Genomic DNA, 13,888 nt, shown 5'->3' with positions numbered 1-13,888 from the left:
CTGGATAGATGGCTTGGCAGTTAAGCGCTTGCCTGTGAAGCCTAAGGACCCCGATTCTAGGCTCAATTCCCCAGGACCCACGTTAGCCAGATACACAAGGGGCGCACGCGTCTGAGTTCATTTGCAGTGGACAGAGGCCCTGGCACGCCTATTCTCTCTCTCTCTCTCTCTCTCTCTCTCTCTCTCTGTCACTCTCAAATAAATTTTTTTAAATTATTTATTTATTTGAGAGCGACAGACAGAGAGAAAAACAGATAGAGGGAGAGAGAGAGAATGGGCGCGCCAGGGCTTCCAGCCTCTGCAAACGAACTCCAGACGCGTGCGCCCCCTTGTGCATCTGGCTAACGTGGGACCTGGGGAACCGAGCCTCGAACCGGGGTCCTTAGGCTTCACAGGCAAGCGCTTAACCACTACGCCATCTCTCCAGCCCTCAAATAAATTTTTTAAAAAAGAGTCCAGTATGACATGGCATTCAGGCAAGCAGAAGCAAGTCCTGTCTCTAGAGGAGGGAGGGAGGGAAGGATGGATGGATGGACGGACGGACGGACGGACAGATGAATGACAGACAGATGGATGGGTGGATGTGTGGATGGATGGACAGATGGATGACAGATGGACAGATGGATGACAGATGGACAGATGGATGGGTGGATGCATGGATGGATGGATGGACAGATGAATGATGGATGAGTGGGTGGGTGGATAGGTGGACAGACAAATGATGGATGGATGGATGGATGGATGGATGGATGGATGGAAGCTCACTGGGAAGAGGCATATACCCTGTTACAGCAGCACTGGGCATACTGAAATGAGAGGAGTGAGTCATCCAAGCATCACCTTGAGATCCTGGGACAGTGTTCATGAGACCGGATCCCAAGGACACTGGATGCTGTCGTGGCACACCAGGGTTGATAGGAACATGTGCTGAAGATCTCTGCTCCGGGCTCGGCACAGCGAGCAGTGAGGAGCCGGGGTCACCCTGCCTCCCACTTAGCCAGCTGTGCCCTTGAGCACTTGCTTTGTGCTTAATGTCTCTCCCCCTGCTGGTGGTCACTCACACCTGTCCACCCCGCACTCGGCCATGCAGGCAGGGCGATCGGGAGTTCAAGGTCATTCCAGGATACAGAGAGTTTGGACCCAGACTGAGATACATGAGACCATATGTAAAACTAATAGTAATAATAATAATAATAATAAATACTCCTTTATCTGAGATGGAGGAGAGATGGCTTAGCAGTTAAGGCACTTGCCTGCAAAGCCTAAGGACCTAGGTTCAATTCCCCAGAATCCACGTAAGCCACAGACCAGATGCACATGGTGGTACTTGTGTCTGGAGTTTGCAGTGGCTAGAGGCCCTAATGGACCCATATTCATTTCCCCACCCCTCTCTCGTAAATAAATAAATAAGTAAATAAATAAATAAATAAATATTTTTAACTTTTTTTTGTTCTCTTTTTATTTATTTATTTATTTTGGTCTTTCGAGGTAGGGTCTCACTCTGGCTCAGGCTGACCTGTAATTAACTATGTAGTCTCAGGGTGGCCTCGAACTCATGGCAATCCTCATAACTCTACCTTCCAAGTGCTGGGATTAAAGGAGTGCACCACCATGCCCGGGTGTTCATTTTTATTTATTTGAGAGTGACAGAGAGAGAAAGAGGCAGACAGAGAGAGAGAGAATGGGCGCGCCAGGGCCTCCAGCCACTGCAAATGAACTCCAGATGCGTGTGTTCCTTTGTGCATAAAGTAAGACCACACCTCATAAGGTGATTTGAGGAGGCTTGATGAAACCCCTAGAGTGTCAGGGGGGTGTAGGATGGGACAAGGAAGCAGTATATTAACAGCAAAGTCCAAAAGTCTGTGTGACACTTTTTACCTGTATGATCTTGGGCAAGTCACTTACCCCCTCAGTAGTTGTTGAGAGGATGAGATGGGCAAAGCCCTCAGCCTGTGCCCAGCTAAAAGCAGCTTTGTGGGCTGGAGAGATGGCTTAGTGGTTAAGGTGCTTGCCTGAAAAGCCCACAAACTCATGCTTGAATCTCCAGGTCCCATGTAAGCCAGATATACAGCAACACAAGCACACAATGTTGCATGTGCTCACAAGGGGACACACAAGTCTGGAGTTTGTTTGCAGCAGCTGAAGGCCCTGGCACACTTGTTTTTTCTCTCTCAAATAAATTTAAAATAAAAAATGCTGGGGCTGGAGAGATGGCTTAGCAGCTAAGGCACATGCCTGCAAAGCCTAAGAACCCAGGTTTGATTTTCCAGGTCCCCCGTAAGCCAGGTGCACATGGTGGCGCATGCATCTGGAGTTCGTTTGCAGTGGCTAGAGACCCTGGTGTGCTCATTCTCTCTCTCTCTGCCCTTCTTTCTGTCTAGTATCTAGGAAGTGGGCCTTTCAAACTGTGCCCCAGGGCCTATAGGTTTTAACAGAAATAATAGGTACTGCCCAGTGAGTACAAAGCCACAGTTCCAGCCATCCACACCCACCCCCGTCACCCGAGAGTTGGGTTCAGCTCTTGGCAGGGTTCAGCATGGAGATCTGACTTAGCAGAAAGGGATGGGAAAGCAACTAGTAACTGGCATGCTACCTGAATGGTATTGGGCTACATTTTCAAGGTGACATGCCTTTATTTATTATTATTATTATTATTATTATTATTATTATTATTATTATTTTATATATTTATTTGACAGAGAAAGGGGGAGAGAGAGTGTGAGAATGGGTGCACCAGGGCCTCCAGCAACTGCATACGAACTCCAGACGCATGCGCCCCTTGTGCATCTGGCTAATGTGGGTCCTGGGGAATCGAACCTTGGTCCTTTGGCTTTGCAGGCAAATGCCTTAATCGCTAAGCCATCCCCCCAGCCCCTTTTCTACTTTAATTGAATATGGATTGAAATTACAAGAGGTAAATTGAAAGAGATGCATATGTCTGTAACCTAATGTTAGGAGAAGCTGTAGTGAATTGTATGGTTGGTTGATGTCTTTGGACATTCTGTGTCTGTCACCTTGTGGCCTTTGGTAACGTGTGATGCTCTGTTTTTCTCATGTTTTCAGATGAGCACAATGCCAGGCCTGCCCACGCGGCCCTGCTTTTATGATATAGATCTTGACACGGAGACAGAACAGGTCCAGGGCTTGTTCTGATGAACCGAGAGACCTTCGTGGGACCTCGGCCAGGTACGCATCTTGCTTTTCGTTCCAGTGTTTAACTTTTTATTGACAAGTTCCATAAACATGGACAATATGCCACGATCATAATGCCCTGCTAACACTCCCCTTCACCCCCCAAATCCTCCTGCACTGAATCCCTTCTTTCCAACTAGTTTCTCTTCTCTTTCGATGATACCATTTTTTCCTCCTGTTAAGGAAGGTCTTGTGTAGGCAGTGCCAGCCACTGTGAAATCAGGAATAGCAAGGCCCCTTTGTGTCTGGAAGACAGCATTGCAAGCACTCTTCCCCTTCCTTTAGTTCTTACATCTTTCCACCACTTCTTCCGCAATGGTCCCTGAGCCTGGGAAGGTGTGATAACAACGTCTGAATGCTGAGCTTTCCCCTGTCACTTCTTCTCAGTGCTTCGGCCATTTTTGAGTCACCACAGTGGTCACTGCCATCTGAAAAAAGAGAAGCTTCTCTAATGAAAATGAGAGTTGTCTTAACATATGGGCATAAGCCTAAGTGTTTAGATGGTAGTTTAGTGGTCATAAAATAGGCATTTAGGGGCTGGAGAGATGGATTAGCTGTTATGGCACTTGCCTGTCAAGCCTAAGGACCCAGGTTCAATTCCCCCATACCCATGTAAGCCAAATGCACAAAGTGGTACGTGTGTCTGGAGTTCGTTTGCAGAGGCGACAGGCCCTGGCATTCTAGCCAGCCAACAATAGTAGTTTCCCCTCTAGGGCTTCTGACCCCCTCAGTCATAGACTTATGAGGTAGGTTTTCAGTACTAAGAATGAATTCCCTCCTGTAAAGCGGGTCTCAAATTCAATAAGAGAGCAATTGATTTCCCCAAAAACAGACATGCCACCATTGTACCAGCACATCTCGCCTACCTGGCCAGCCTTAAAGTTGGCTCTATATACATACATGCATACATACATTTTATATATATTTATATATATAGTTTTTTTTGTTTGTTTTTTTTGTTGAGGTAGGGTCTCACTCTAGCTCAGGCTGACCTGGAATTCACTCTGCATTCTCAAGGTAGCCTTGAACTCACTGCGATCCTCCTAACTCTGCCTCCCAAGTGCTGGGATTAAAGGCGTGCACCACCGCGCCCAGCTCTGGTTCCAATATTTTATGGGAGGTTATTTTCTGATATCTATGAACCTAGGTTAGTCTAGGTTCCTAGCCAATGGCTGCACTCCCAAGCCTGGATACACAATTACAGGTCCACAGGCCCTCAGTGTACCTGAACTTGAGTCCAGTGTAGGACAAATCCTGCCATCTCTAAGTATGAATTTATTAGAGACCATTTCTGGTCATTACAAAAACCAATGCTACCATCATTTAAGAGAAACTTCCTATCTTGCTACCTCATGCCCCTCAGCACAGAGATGCAGTTGTGTTAGGGAAACCATTTCTCCGGACTGTCTAAAGAGGTACCATGAACTGGGTGGCTGAAATCAACAGAACTGGGCTGGAGAAATGGCTTAGCAGTTAAGGCGTTTGCCCATGAAGCCTAAGGACCTGGTTTGCTTCCCCAGGACCCACGTTAGCCAGATACACAAGGGGGCGCATGTGTCTGGAGTTCTTTGCAGTGGCTGGAGGCCCTGGCGCGCCCATTCTCTCTTCCTCTCTGCCTCTTCCTGTCTCTCTCAAATAAATAAATAAATAATATGTTTAAAAAACAAACAGAAAAAGGAAATGACTGGGTGTGGTGGCACATGCCTTTAATCCCAGCACTCAGGATGCAGAGTTAGGAGGATCACAGATAGTTTGAGGCCAGTCTGAGACTACATACTGAATTCCACATCATCCAGGGCTAAAGTGACACTCTATAGGCTGACCTGGAACTCACTGTGGAGTCTCAGGGTGGCCTTGAACTCACGGCGATCCTCCTACCTCTGCCTCCCAAGTGCTGGGATTAAAGGCCACCACGCCCAGCCTTTTTTCCCCAAAATTTAAGAGGGTGGAGCCTGACCAAAAAAAGCTTCTTGTCCTGTAGGACTGGGGTTCAGGCCTTGTTCCTGCAGACCCCCACAATGCTGTAGCTACCCTTGCGGGTTTCTGTCCAAATGAAAACACTGGCCACATTCCCAATCCTCTTTTCTGGAATTCTCAGTCACAAGGGTTTTTTCTGTTTGTTTGGGGATTTCTTGTTTTTTTGCTTTTGTTTTTGTTTTTCATTTGGTGTGTGTTTATCTTTCTTTGGTTTGTGTGAGTACAGTGTACGTACTGTGGCGTGTGCATGTATATTATATGCACATGTGTGTGCAGATGCGTGCCCTCCACATACACGCTTGCCGAGTGCAGAGATCAGACGTCCTCCCTATTGTCCTTCTGAGATATTTCCTCCAGACAGAGTCTCTCACTGAACCTGGAGCTGCTGGTTTTTGTTTTTGTTTTTGTTTTTTTTAGTCACACTGGCCCCAGAAATAGAGCCAACAGTCCCCTGCTGCAGGACTGAGGTCGCGGGTGTCAGTGGCCACACCCAGCTTCTTTTCTTGGTTGTCTTTTTGATTTTTTTCCAGGTAGGGTTCGACTCTAGCCCAGGCTGACCTGGAATACACTATGTAGTCTCTGGGTGGCCTTGAACTCACAGCGATCCTCCTACCTCTGCCTCCTCCGGAGTGCTGGGAGTAACGGCTTGCGCCACCGCGCCCCGCTCAGAGTGCTGGGGAGTGGATCAAACTGAGGTGGTCTCAGTCAGGCCCTCATGTTTGTGGGACAAAGACTCTTCCCCTCTGAGCCATTCGTTCCCCCAGGCTCCCAATCAGGAGTTTTCAAAAGCTTTGGCCCACGCTTTCCCAACCCGTATATCAAACATAGTCTCAGGGGACGATCTTGCCCGTGTCCAGCCCTCTCCCTTCTCACTCCTGATCCTCAGCCCCGCCCCTCCCTCTGGCCATTATATTCTGCTCTGGGCGTTCCGATAAGTCTTGTCCAGCCTGAGCCCTAGGCAGGCTACAAATTGCCCCTTCCCGTGGATTTCAGCACTCACAGTTGACAAGTTTTACTTTCTGTTTTTCTTTCTTTTTTTCTTTTTCTGTAAGACTTTTGACTAAACATTAACTAGGCTTTGACAGAAAGGCAGGGGGCCACTTGGCTGGCATTACATTGAACCACAGTGTGGAATACCATTTTTGTTTCGTGCTGAGTGATAATTCGGTGATTACATGTGTGTGTTGCTAAGAAGTGGGAGCTGGGGCTGGAGAGATGGCTTAGCGGTTAAGCGCTCGCCTATGAAGCCTGAGGACCCCAGTTCAAGGCTCATTTCCCCAGGACCCACGTTAGCCAGATGCACAAGGGGGTGCACGTGTCTGGAGTTCGTTTGCAGTGGCTGGAGGCCCTGAAGCACCCATTCTCTTTCTCTGTCTGCCTCTTTCTCTGTCACTCTCAAATAAATAAATAAAAATAAAAATATTTAAAAAAAAGAAGTGGGAGCTGTTTGAACTTTTAGCCACATGTTTTCTCTGCACCATTGCCGAAAAGGAAAAACTCTAGAAGCTGAAATCGGATGACTGGTTTAACAATGAACCGCGTAAACATGAGTTTTGATAACAGTGTTATTTTGGTCTTTTGTTATGACTCTGCTGCAAATATCTTGGACTTCCCAGCTAGGCCTTGGGAAAAATAACAGTATCATTCCTTCTAAACCAAAAAATGACCCTTGTCCTAACTAATCTCTCTTTCTATGTCAACTATCCTGCATGGTACATTTCTGTCACGTGTCATTTGTCTCCAGAACAAGTGTGTACAATTCTGTGATGAATAGTATCCCCCCCCCCCCCCGCCCGGCCTTTCGGGCAGTTTTAATTTGGTCTTCAAGTAGGTCATATGAGCCCAGTCACACCTTAATTATTGCTGGGGAAACAGCTGAGTCACTCCAAGGACACTGTGCCAATAAGTACGCTTAAATACTTTGTGGCTTACAGTTTGTGTCCCTGACAAGTCTTCCTCCAGGTTTTATCTGAAGATGGGTCAAGAGTCGGAGGACTGGATGTTGACCTCCCACATACCAGGTTTAGCACTTGAAGCAGTCACAGCAGCACCTTAGGAGGACCGGTGTCCCACGAAGCCACAGTGGCTGCAGAAGGACCAGTCCTCCTGTGGTTCCGAAGAGGTGGTGGCTGAGGGCTGTCTCCACCCATGAGACAGTACAGTTCCCTCCCGGCTGCGCAGTGCACCTCTCTTTTAGAAGCTAGCAGGGGTCATTCTGTCACACCAGTCACCTAGGATGCTGCTGTGGAGCCAGTGAGATGGTGTTGTGTTTCTGAGCTGTGTCAATGTGGGCCCGGAGAGGTCAAGGGTGTGTGGTCAATGACTGCTGAGACCCGCCCAGATCTGCTCGCTTTCAGCCGTATCTACTCCCTTTGCCCCATTCTTTCCATGGCATTTGGCCCGTTCCAGAAGATACCAGCTAGGTGAATAAATTCTGGTGTGTGTGTGTGTGTGTGTGTGTGTGTGTGTGTGTGTGTGTGTGTGTTCAAATAACCAAATATAAGTATTTGAGTATTGGAAGCTATGACTTTATCAAAATTCAATGTAATGGGACTTCAGGATGGCAGGCTTCTCTCTTACTTAACTGTCTACTTAAATGGAGGTACTGATTCTCAGTTATCCACACACTCTTCATTGTCAAGTGCTAAATGCTGTCTGAGGCTCACTACTGGGCAGTGGTTCAGAGCTTTTTTTTTTTTTTTTTCGAGGTAGGGTCTCACTCAGGGTAGCCTCGAACTCACAGCGATCCTCCTGCCTCTGGCTCCCGAGTGCTGGGATTAAAGGTGCGCGCCACCACGCCCGGCCAGAGCCCATCATTTGACCCTGCTGGGACAATTGAAAACAGATCTGTTTCCTGCGCTTCCAGTATGTAGCCATCGGAGACCCCTTCTATGCATAGCCTCAAGTCTGTGGCCGTGGAAGGTGTGTAAATGAAAAATGTGACATCCTGGGCAGTGCTCTGTTTGGACTGCTCTGGGCATCAGGAAAGCACTGTCTTCGCTGCTGTGGGGTCAGTAGATTATTCTTGTCCCTTGGCTACAGGGCGGCACAGTCATGGGCCTTCGAGGACTGTGGTAGAGAATGTGTGTGCCCTTGCGGGAAGATTTCAGGGGCCGATCGATGAGTGTTTTCCTTCCTCTCGCCTTTCCGGCTTCCCTCACTCTCCCCCCTCCCCGCCCCCCGCTTGCTAGGAAACCACATGACACCAAATGCGACCGTGAGATCCAAGAAGTCACCAGAACCTGAGCTCTGGCGTCTTTGTCCTGAGACTTTCCTGTGGTACTTTCGCTATTGTTCGAGGAAGGGGCATGATTCATTCTTTTGGATGTCACTAAATAGAACTATTTCAAATAAGTTTTTGTCCCAGTGAAATCGATCTTGTTCTCCGGTCTTTTGCGGCAAGGTGATTGGATTTGGGGCTTTGAGTTTTCCCCGCTCCTCTTCTGGGTTCTCATCCTGATCCTCTATCATATTTCGGAGTGCTGGCAGGGCCCATCCGAAGGAGTTTCACGGAACAGTCTGGCAGAACTCCTGAAGATCCCAGGTCCCCTGTCACTCCATCCTGCTCTGCCAGTGCCTGGTGCGGAACCAGAGCCCCCTGTGAGCTAGGGAAGCTAGTGCTTTCATCACGGAATCCCTCGGTGCCATCTGGCTCCTCACATGGGCTCCAGGGATCCAAACTCACGTACTTATGCCTGCCAGGCAAATATTTCTTTTATTGACCCATCTCCCCAGCCCAGAAGTGAATCTTGTATGAGGGGGCGTGGTGGCGCGCGCCTTTAGTCCCAGCACTCGGGAAGCAGAGGCAGGAGGATCGCCATGAGCTTGAGGCCACCGTGAGACTACAGAATGTGTTCCAGGTAGCCTGGGCTAGAGTGAGACCCTACCTCCAAAAACCAAAAGAAAGAAAGAGAGAGAGAGAGAGAGAGAGAGAGAGAGAGAGAGAGAGAGAGAGGGAAAGAAAGAAAGAAAGAAAGAAAGAAAGAAAGAAAGAAAGAAAGAAAGAAAGAAAGAAAGAAAGATAGATCTTGAATGGGGTGGCTGCCTGCTAGCCCTTCTGTGGATAGGTGAGTTCAGCCCCCACTTCCACACCACGAGCTTCAAGGGAACCCTGAGGGTGCACCAGGGCTCCGTGATTTGGGTCTTGAAACTTTATCATTTCATAAAGCTGTTCAAAAATTAGCATTATTTTTCTTCAGAAGAGACCTCAGATTTTGACCCTGAACCATCCAGAAATAAGCCCACTCCTCTCTTCTCCCCCTGCTTACAGACAGGACCCAGTGGAAGAGTTAAATAAATAATCCTACTTGCCATTTAAAGATAGTGATAATTAAATCTTCCCTATCTCTCTTAGGTAACAAGGTGGGCATTCTTGATGCCTTTTAAACTTGGGAGGGGGAGCTGGGGAGACAGCTCAGTTGGTAAAGCATTTGACTTGAAAGCATGAGGGACTGAGTTTAACCCCCCAGAATCCACGCTGGATCGACAGACAGGAGGATCACTGGAGCTCACTAGTCTCACTAGACCACGTGGCGAGCTCCAGTGACAGACCTTGCCTCAAAAAGAGGTGGATAAGGGCTGGAGAGATGGCTTAGCGGTTAAGCGCTTGCCTGTGAAGCCTAAGGACCCCGGTTCGAGGCTCGATTCCCCAGGACCCACGTTAGCCAGATGCACAAGGGGGCGCACACATCTGTAGTTTGTTTGCAGTGGCTGGAGGCCCTGGCACGCCCATTCTCTCTCTCTCTCTCTCTCTCTCTCTCTCTCTCTGCCTCTTCCTCTGTCACTCTCAAATAAATGTATAAAAATAACCAAAAAAATTTTTTTAAAGCATATTTCATACATTCTGTCTTCCAAAACATTTTCCTTCTGAATAACTTGAGAAGCTGTTTTTCCCACAAAATAAATAGCAGACAATTCTTTTTTTTTTTTTTTTTTTTTTCTTTTCTGTTTTTACTGAGGTAGGGTCTCGCTCTAGTCCAGGCTGACCTGGAATTCACCACGAAGTGTTGGGGTGGCCTCGAACTCACGGCGATCCTCCTACCTCTGCCTCCCTAGTGCTGGGATTAAGGGCGAGCGCCCCCGCGCCTGGCTCAGACGATTCATTCACCTTAGCTGTTGCTCGTCTTATATTTTGTCATCCATGATTAAACTTTGCGTGCTTTCACCAACCCTTCAGGTCTCCTGGCAGTGTGGTACCACAACCAGGTATGGTGGTTGGAAACCTGTAATCCCAGTTCTTGGGAGGCTGACGCAGGATTGAAGACATAGCTGTCACAAAGCAAAAAAAAGAAGAAAAAAGTGTGGCGTCCAAACTATAAAGCCTTTCTGAACACAAAGCCATAAGGCCATAGGCAGTACGGCCAGCCAACAGATCCTCCATCCTTGCAGCAAGGAAAGTCTTGCCTAGCTGCCGGGAGGGGTTCATTTCCAGCCCACTGAGCCACCCTCCTCTAGCCAGAGTCCCCTTGTGTCCCACACTCATGACCCTCCTGTCTCGGGTCACTGACCACGCCCGTGACTCTGCCATGCTCCTGAGTGAAGGCACGGGGGCTGTGCCAGTCAGTCCTCCTCTTGAAAATATTTTCTTCTGGTTCATGTTTATCTTACTTGTCTTACCGCTGTTTTCTGTTTACTCCCCTGATTGGGGTTCTGATGTGAGGGGGGTGTTTGAAGTTCCCCCCCACCACTCACTCTCTAATGTTTTTAAACTGACCAGGCATCTCCCTGCCTCCGCACCTCGCAGTACCCTGTGGGAGGCCAGCTCACCCGATTTCAGTCAAGTGAACTCTTTGGACCCACAGATAAATCCTTCCATGTGCAAATTCACATGAAAGACCCCATGCTTGCATTCATATTTTTCCTGGAGTGGGAACACATTTTTTTTTCTGCGACTTACATGTTTGGATTAGTTAGGGTTTTTTGTTTTTGAAAGAGAGACAGAGACCGACAGACAGAGAGAATGGGCACACCAGGGCCTTAAGCTGCTGCAAACTCCAGACGCGTGCACCCCAGTGTGTCTGCCTTACGTGGGACCTGTAGACATGACTTCTTAGGCTTCACAGGCAAGCACCTTAACTGCTATGCCATTTCCCCAGCCCTATTTATTGTTTTTTAAACATACTGTGATCACTATTTCTTTCTAAAAGATTGCAGAGAACCTAATGCAATGCACATTCTTGTAATCCCGGCACTTGAGAGGAGGAGGATCAATAGCCCAGGACCAGCCTAGGCTAGCAAATTCAAGGGCAACGCAGGCTAACTACATGGAACTTTATTTTATTATTTTTATTATTATTTTTTTTTTTCATTTTTTTTTCAAGGTAGGGTGTCACTCTAGCTCAGGCTGACCTGGAATTCACTATGGAGTCTCAGGGTGGCCTCGAACTCACAGCAATCCTCCTACCTCTGCCTCCCAAGTGCTGGGATTAAAGGCGTGTGCCACCACGCCCGGCATTATTTTTTTTTTTGAGGTAGGGTCTCACTATAGCTCAGGTTAACCTGGAATTTACTATGTAGTCTCAGGGTGGTCTCAAACTCACGTGATCCTCTTACCTCTGCTTCCGAGTGCTGGGATTAAAGGCATGCGCCACCACACCCGGCTGCAACTTTATCTTTCAAATAATAATAATAAGTAAAAGATTGCAGGATTTGAGGTGTGCAAAGAATCATAATATTCTTTGAGAGAATGCAACAGGTCACAATAAGTCTGGGTCTCCTCACTCCTTTATTGTCCCTTATACGTCTGCTCTATGTGAACAGCCGGGCGTGGTGGCGCACGCCTTTAATCCCAGCACTTGGGAGGCAGAGGTCGGAGGATCACTGTGAGTTCTAGGGCAGCCTGAGACCACATAGTCAATTCCAGGTCAGGCTGGGCTAAAGCGAGACCCTATCTCAGAAACAAAAAAAAGAAGAGAGGAATTCTAAAATCTCAGACAGTCACAGGATCCTACAGATGCAAAATCTGAAAGACACAGAAATTCTAGGACCTGCCTTCAGTAGCCAGACTAGCTCGTGGTTATAGATCACCACGCCTTCTTCGCACCTCTCAGGGGAACTGTCCCACACAGACATCCCAGCCGCGGCTTGTGGATGGAGTTCCTTCTCTTCTCATGAGTTTTCTCCTGGCCTCAAACGTGAACTACAATGTGCACAGTTAACAGTTTAACACCAAACAGGCCTGGGGAGATGGCTCCGTGGTCACAGGCACTTGCTTGCCAGCCTACCAGCCGGAGTTTGGGTCTCCCAAGCCTCCCCACAGAGCTGGATGCGTTTGTGATGCCAGGGTGCCTTTGACAGTGGGAGGAGATGGAGCCAGGGGAATTCTGAAGCTCCGAACAGCAAAACAACAGAGACCTTGTCTCAAAGAAGGTGGAAAGAGAGGATGGACACCTTCACCTTCTCTTCTGGCCTCCACACTGGCATGCATTTATACACACACACACACAAATTAAAAAAGAAAAAAACTTTTAAGTTTAGGCAACATAGTGCTGAGAAGTGACAGAGGAGTGCTCAGCACTGAAACATCTCTATCACATCCTCCAAGGCTCTTCCATTGCGGAAGAGGTGGCAGAAAGAATGTAAGAGCCAAAGGTAGGGTAGGACTGCTTACAATGCAACTGTCCAGACACAAAATGGTCTCCACATCCATGACCTCATAGTGCCTAGCAGTACCTTCACAAGACCCTCAGAATAGGAGGAAAAGATGATGACATCAAAATAAAAGAGAGACTAACGGGGAAAGGGAAGGGATATGATGGAGACCGGAGTTGTAAAGGGGGGAAGGGAGGGAATTACCGTGGTTTATTGTCTGTAAGAATAAAAGTTGTCAATTTAAAATGTTGTTTTAATTTTTTTAAAAAGTCTTTTAAGTTTAACACCAAAGGTAAAAAGTTCTTGAACCAGAGACTTTTTCCCCCCTATTTTTCAGGCTCCTTGCCTTTTTGCTGCAGTTGGAAAAGAGAGTGAATTTGAAATATTCCTGTTATGCAATGTTGGAGAAATAGCAAAATCGGCCAAAGATCTCTTCCTCGCGCAAGATGAATTCCGTGTGCAGCAGAGTGGGGGTCAGCTGGGACCTGAACCCCGTCTGAAAGAAACTAATGTATTTTCTGCTTCTCATGAGTTGACATCATTTCCCACAGCTTGCGCTTTGGAATGTTGATTTGAAGAGGGTGAAGGGATTGTGAGAGTGTGAACTAAAAGGTGATATTTTCCACTACCGAGTTTCATCTTTGAGTCCCGTGTGCTTTGTTTTGGGTCTCCCCCCACCCCCACCCCCACCCATGGTAAGAATGAAACTCTGCGCGTCAGGCAAGCTCTCTACCGCTGAGCTACTGCCTTTATCTTTGAACTGAAAATAAGCATGTTTCTAGAAAACTACCCAGCCAGTTTCCAGCACTAGATAAAGCCCCCCTGCGAGTGTGACTGTCCCCAGGAAGCTGGTGGGATAGTTAGTTACCTGACAGGAATTTGCCTGAGAAGTGTGGCTGCAATCAGACCTCTTGAATGTAGCAGGAAAAACCACAGAGAAAAGCAAATGTGAGGGTGTTTTGTTGTTGTTTTTGTTTTGTTTTGAGGTAGGGTCTCGCTCTAGTCCAGGCTGACCTAAGCATTCACTGTGTAGTCTCAGGGGGTGGCTTTGAACTCACGGCAATCATCCTACCTCTGCCTCCCGAGTGCTGGGATTAAAGGCGTGAGTTACCGCTCTCCATACCCCCCT

The 13,888-nt window shown here is 47.8% G+C and overlaps 1 protein-coding gene across 1 annotated transcript in view; it reads left to right on the top strand.

The window, feature by feature from the left end:
• Mthfd1l (methylenetetrahydrofolate dehydrogenase (NADP+ dependent) 1 like) overlaps positions 1–13,397 on the top strand; it is a 233,366-nt gene extending 219,969 nt beyond the window's left edge. Inside the window, exons 27-28 of the mRNA XM_045158475.1 lie at positions 3,064–3,186; positions 13,097–13,397. Of these exons, the coding sequence (XP_045014410.1) occupies positions 3,064–3,153 (90 nt within the window). The 3' untranslated portion in view covers positions 3,154–3,186; positions 13,097–13,397. The remainder of the gene's footprint in view (positions 1–3,063; positions 3,187–13,096) is intronic.
• Positions 13,398–13,888: the final 491 nt, after the last annotated feature.

Source organism: Jaculus jaculus, chromosome 9, assembly GCF_020740685.1.
Source record: "Jaculus jaculus isolate mJacJac1 chromosome 9, mJacJac1.mat.Y.cur, whole genome shotgun sequence".
Taxonomy (NCBI): Eukaryota; Metazoa; Chordata; class Mammalia; order Rodentia; family Dipodidae; genus Jaculus; species Jaculus jaculus.
The sequence above is the reverse complement of the archived record's forward strand: the minus strand, read 5'-3'. Positions and strand labels throughout refer to the sequence as shown.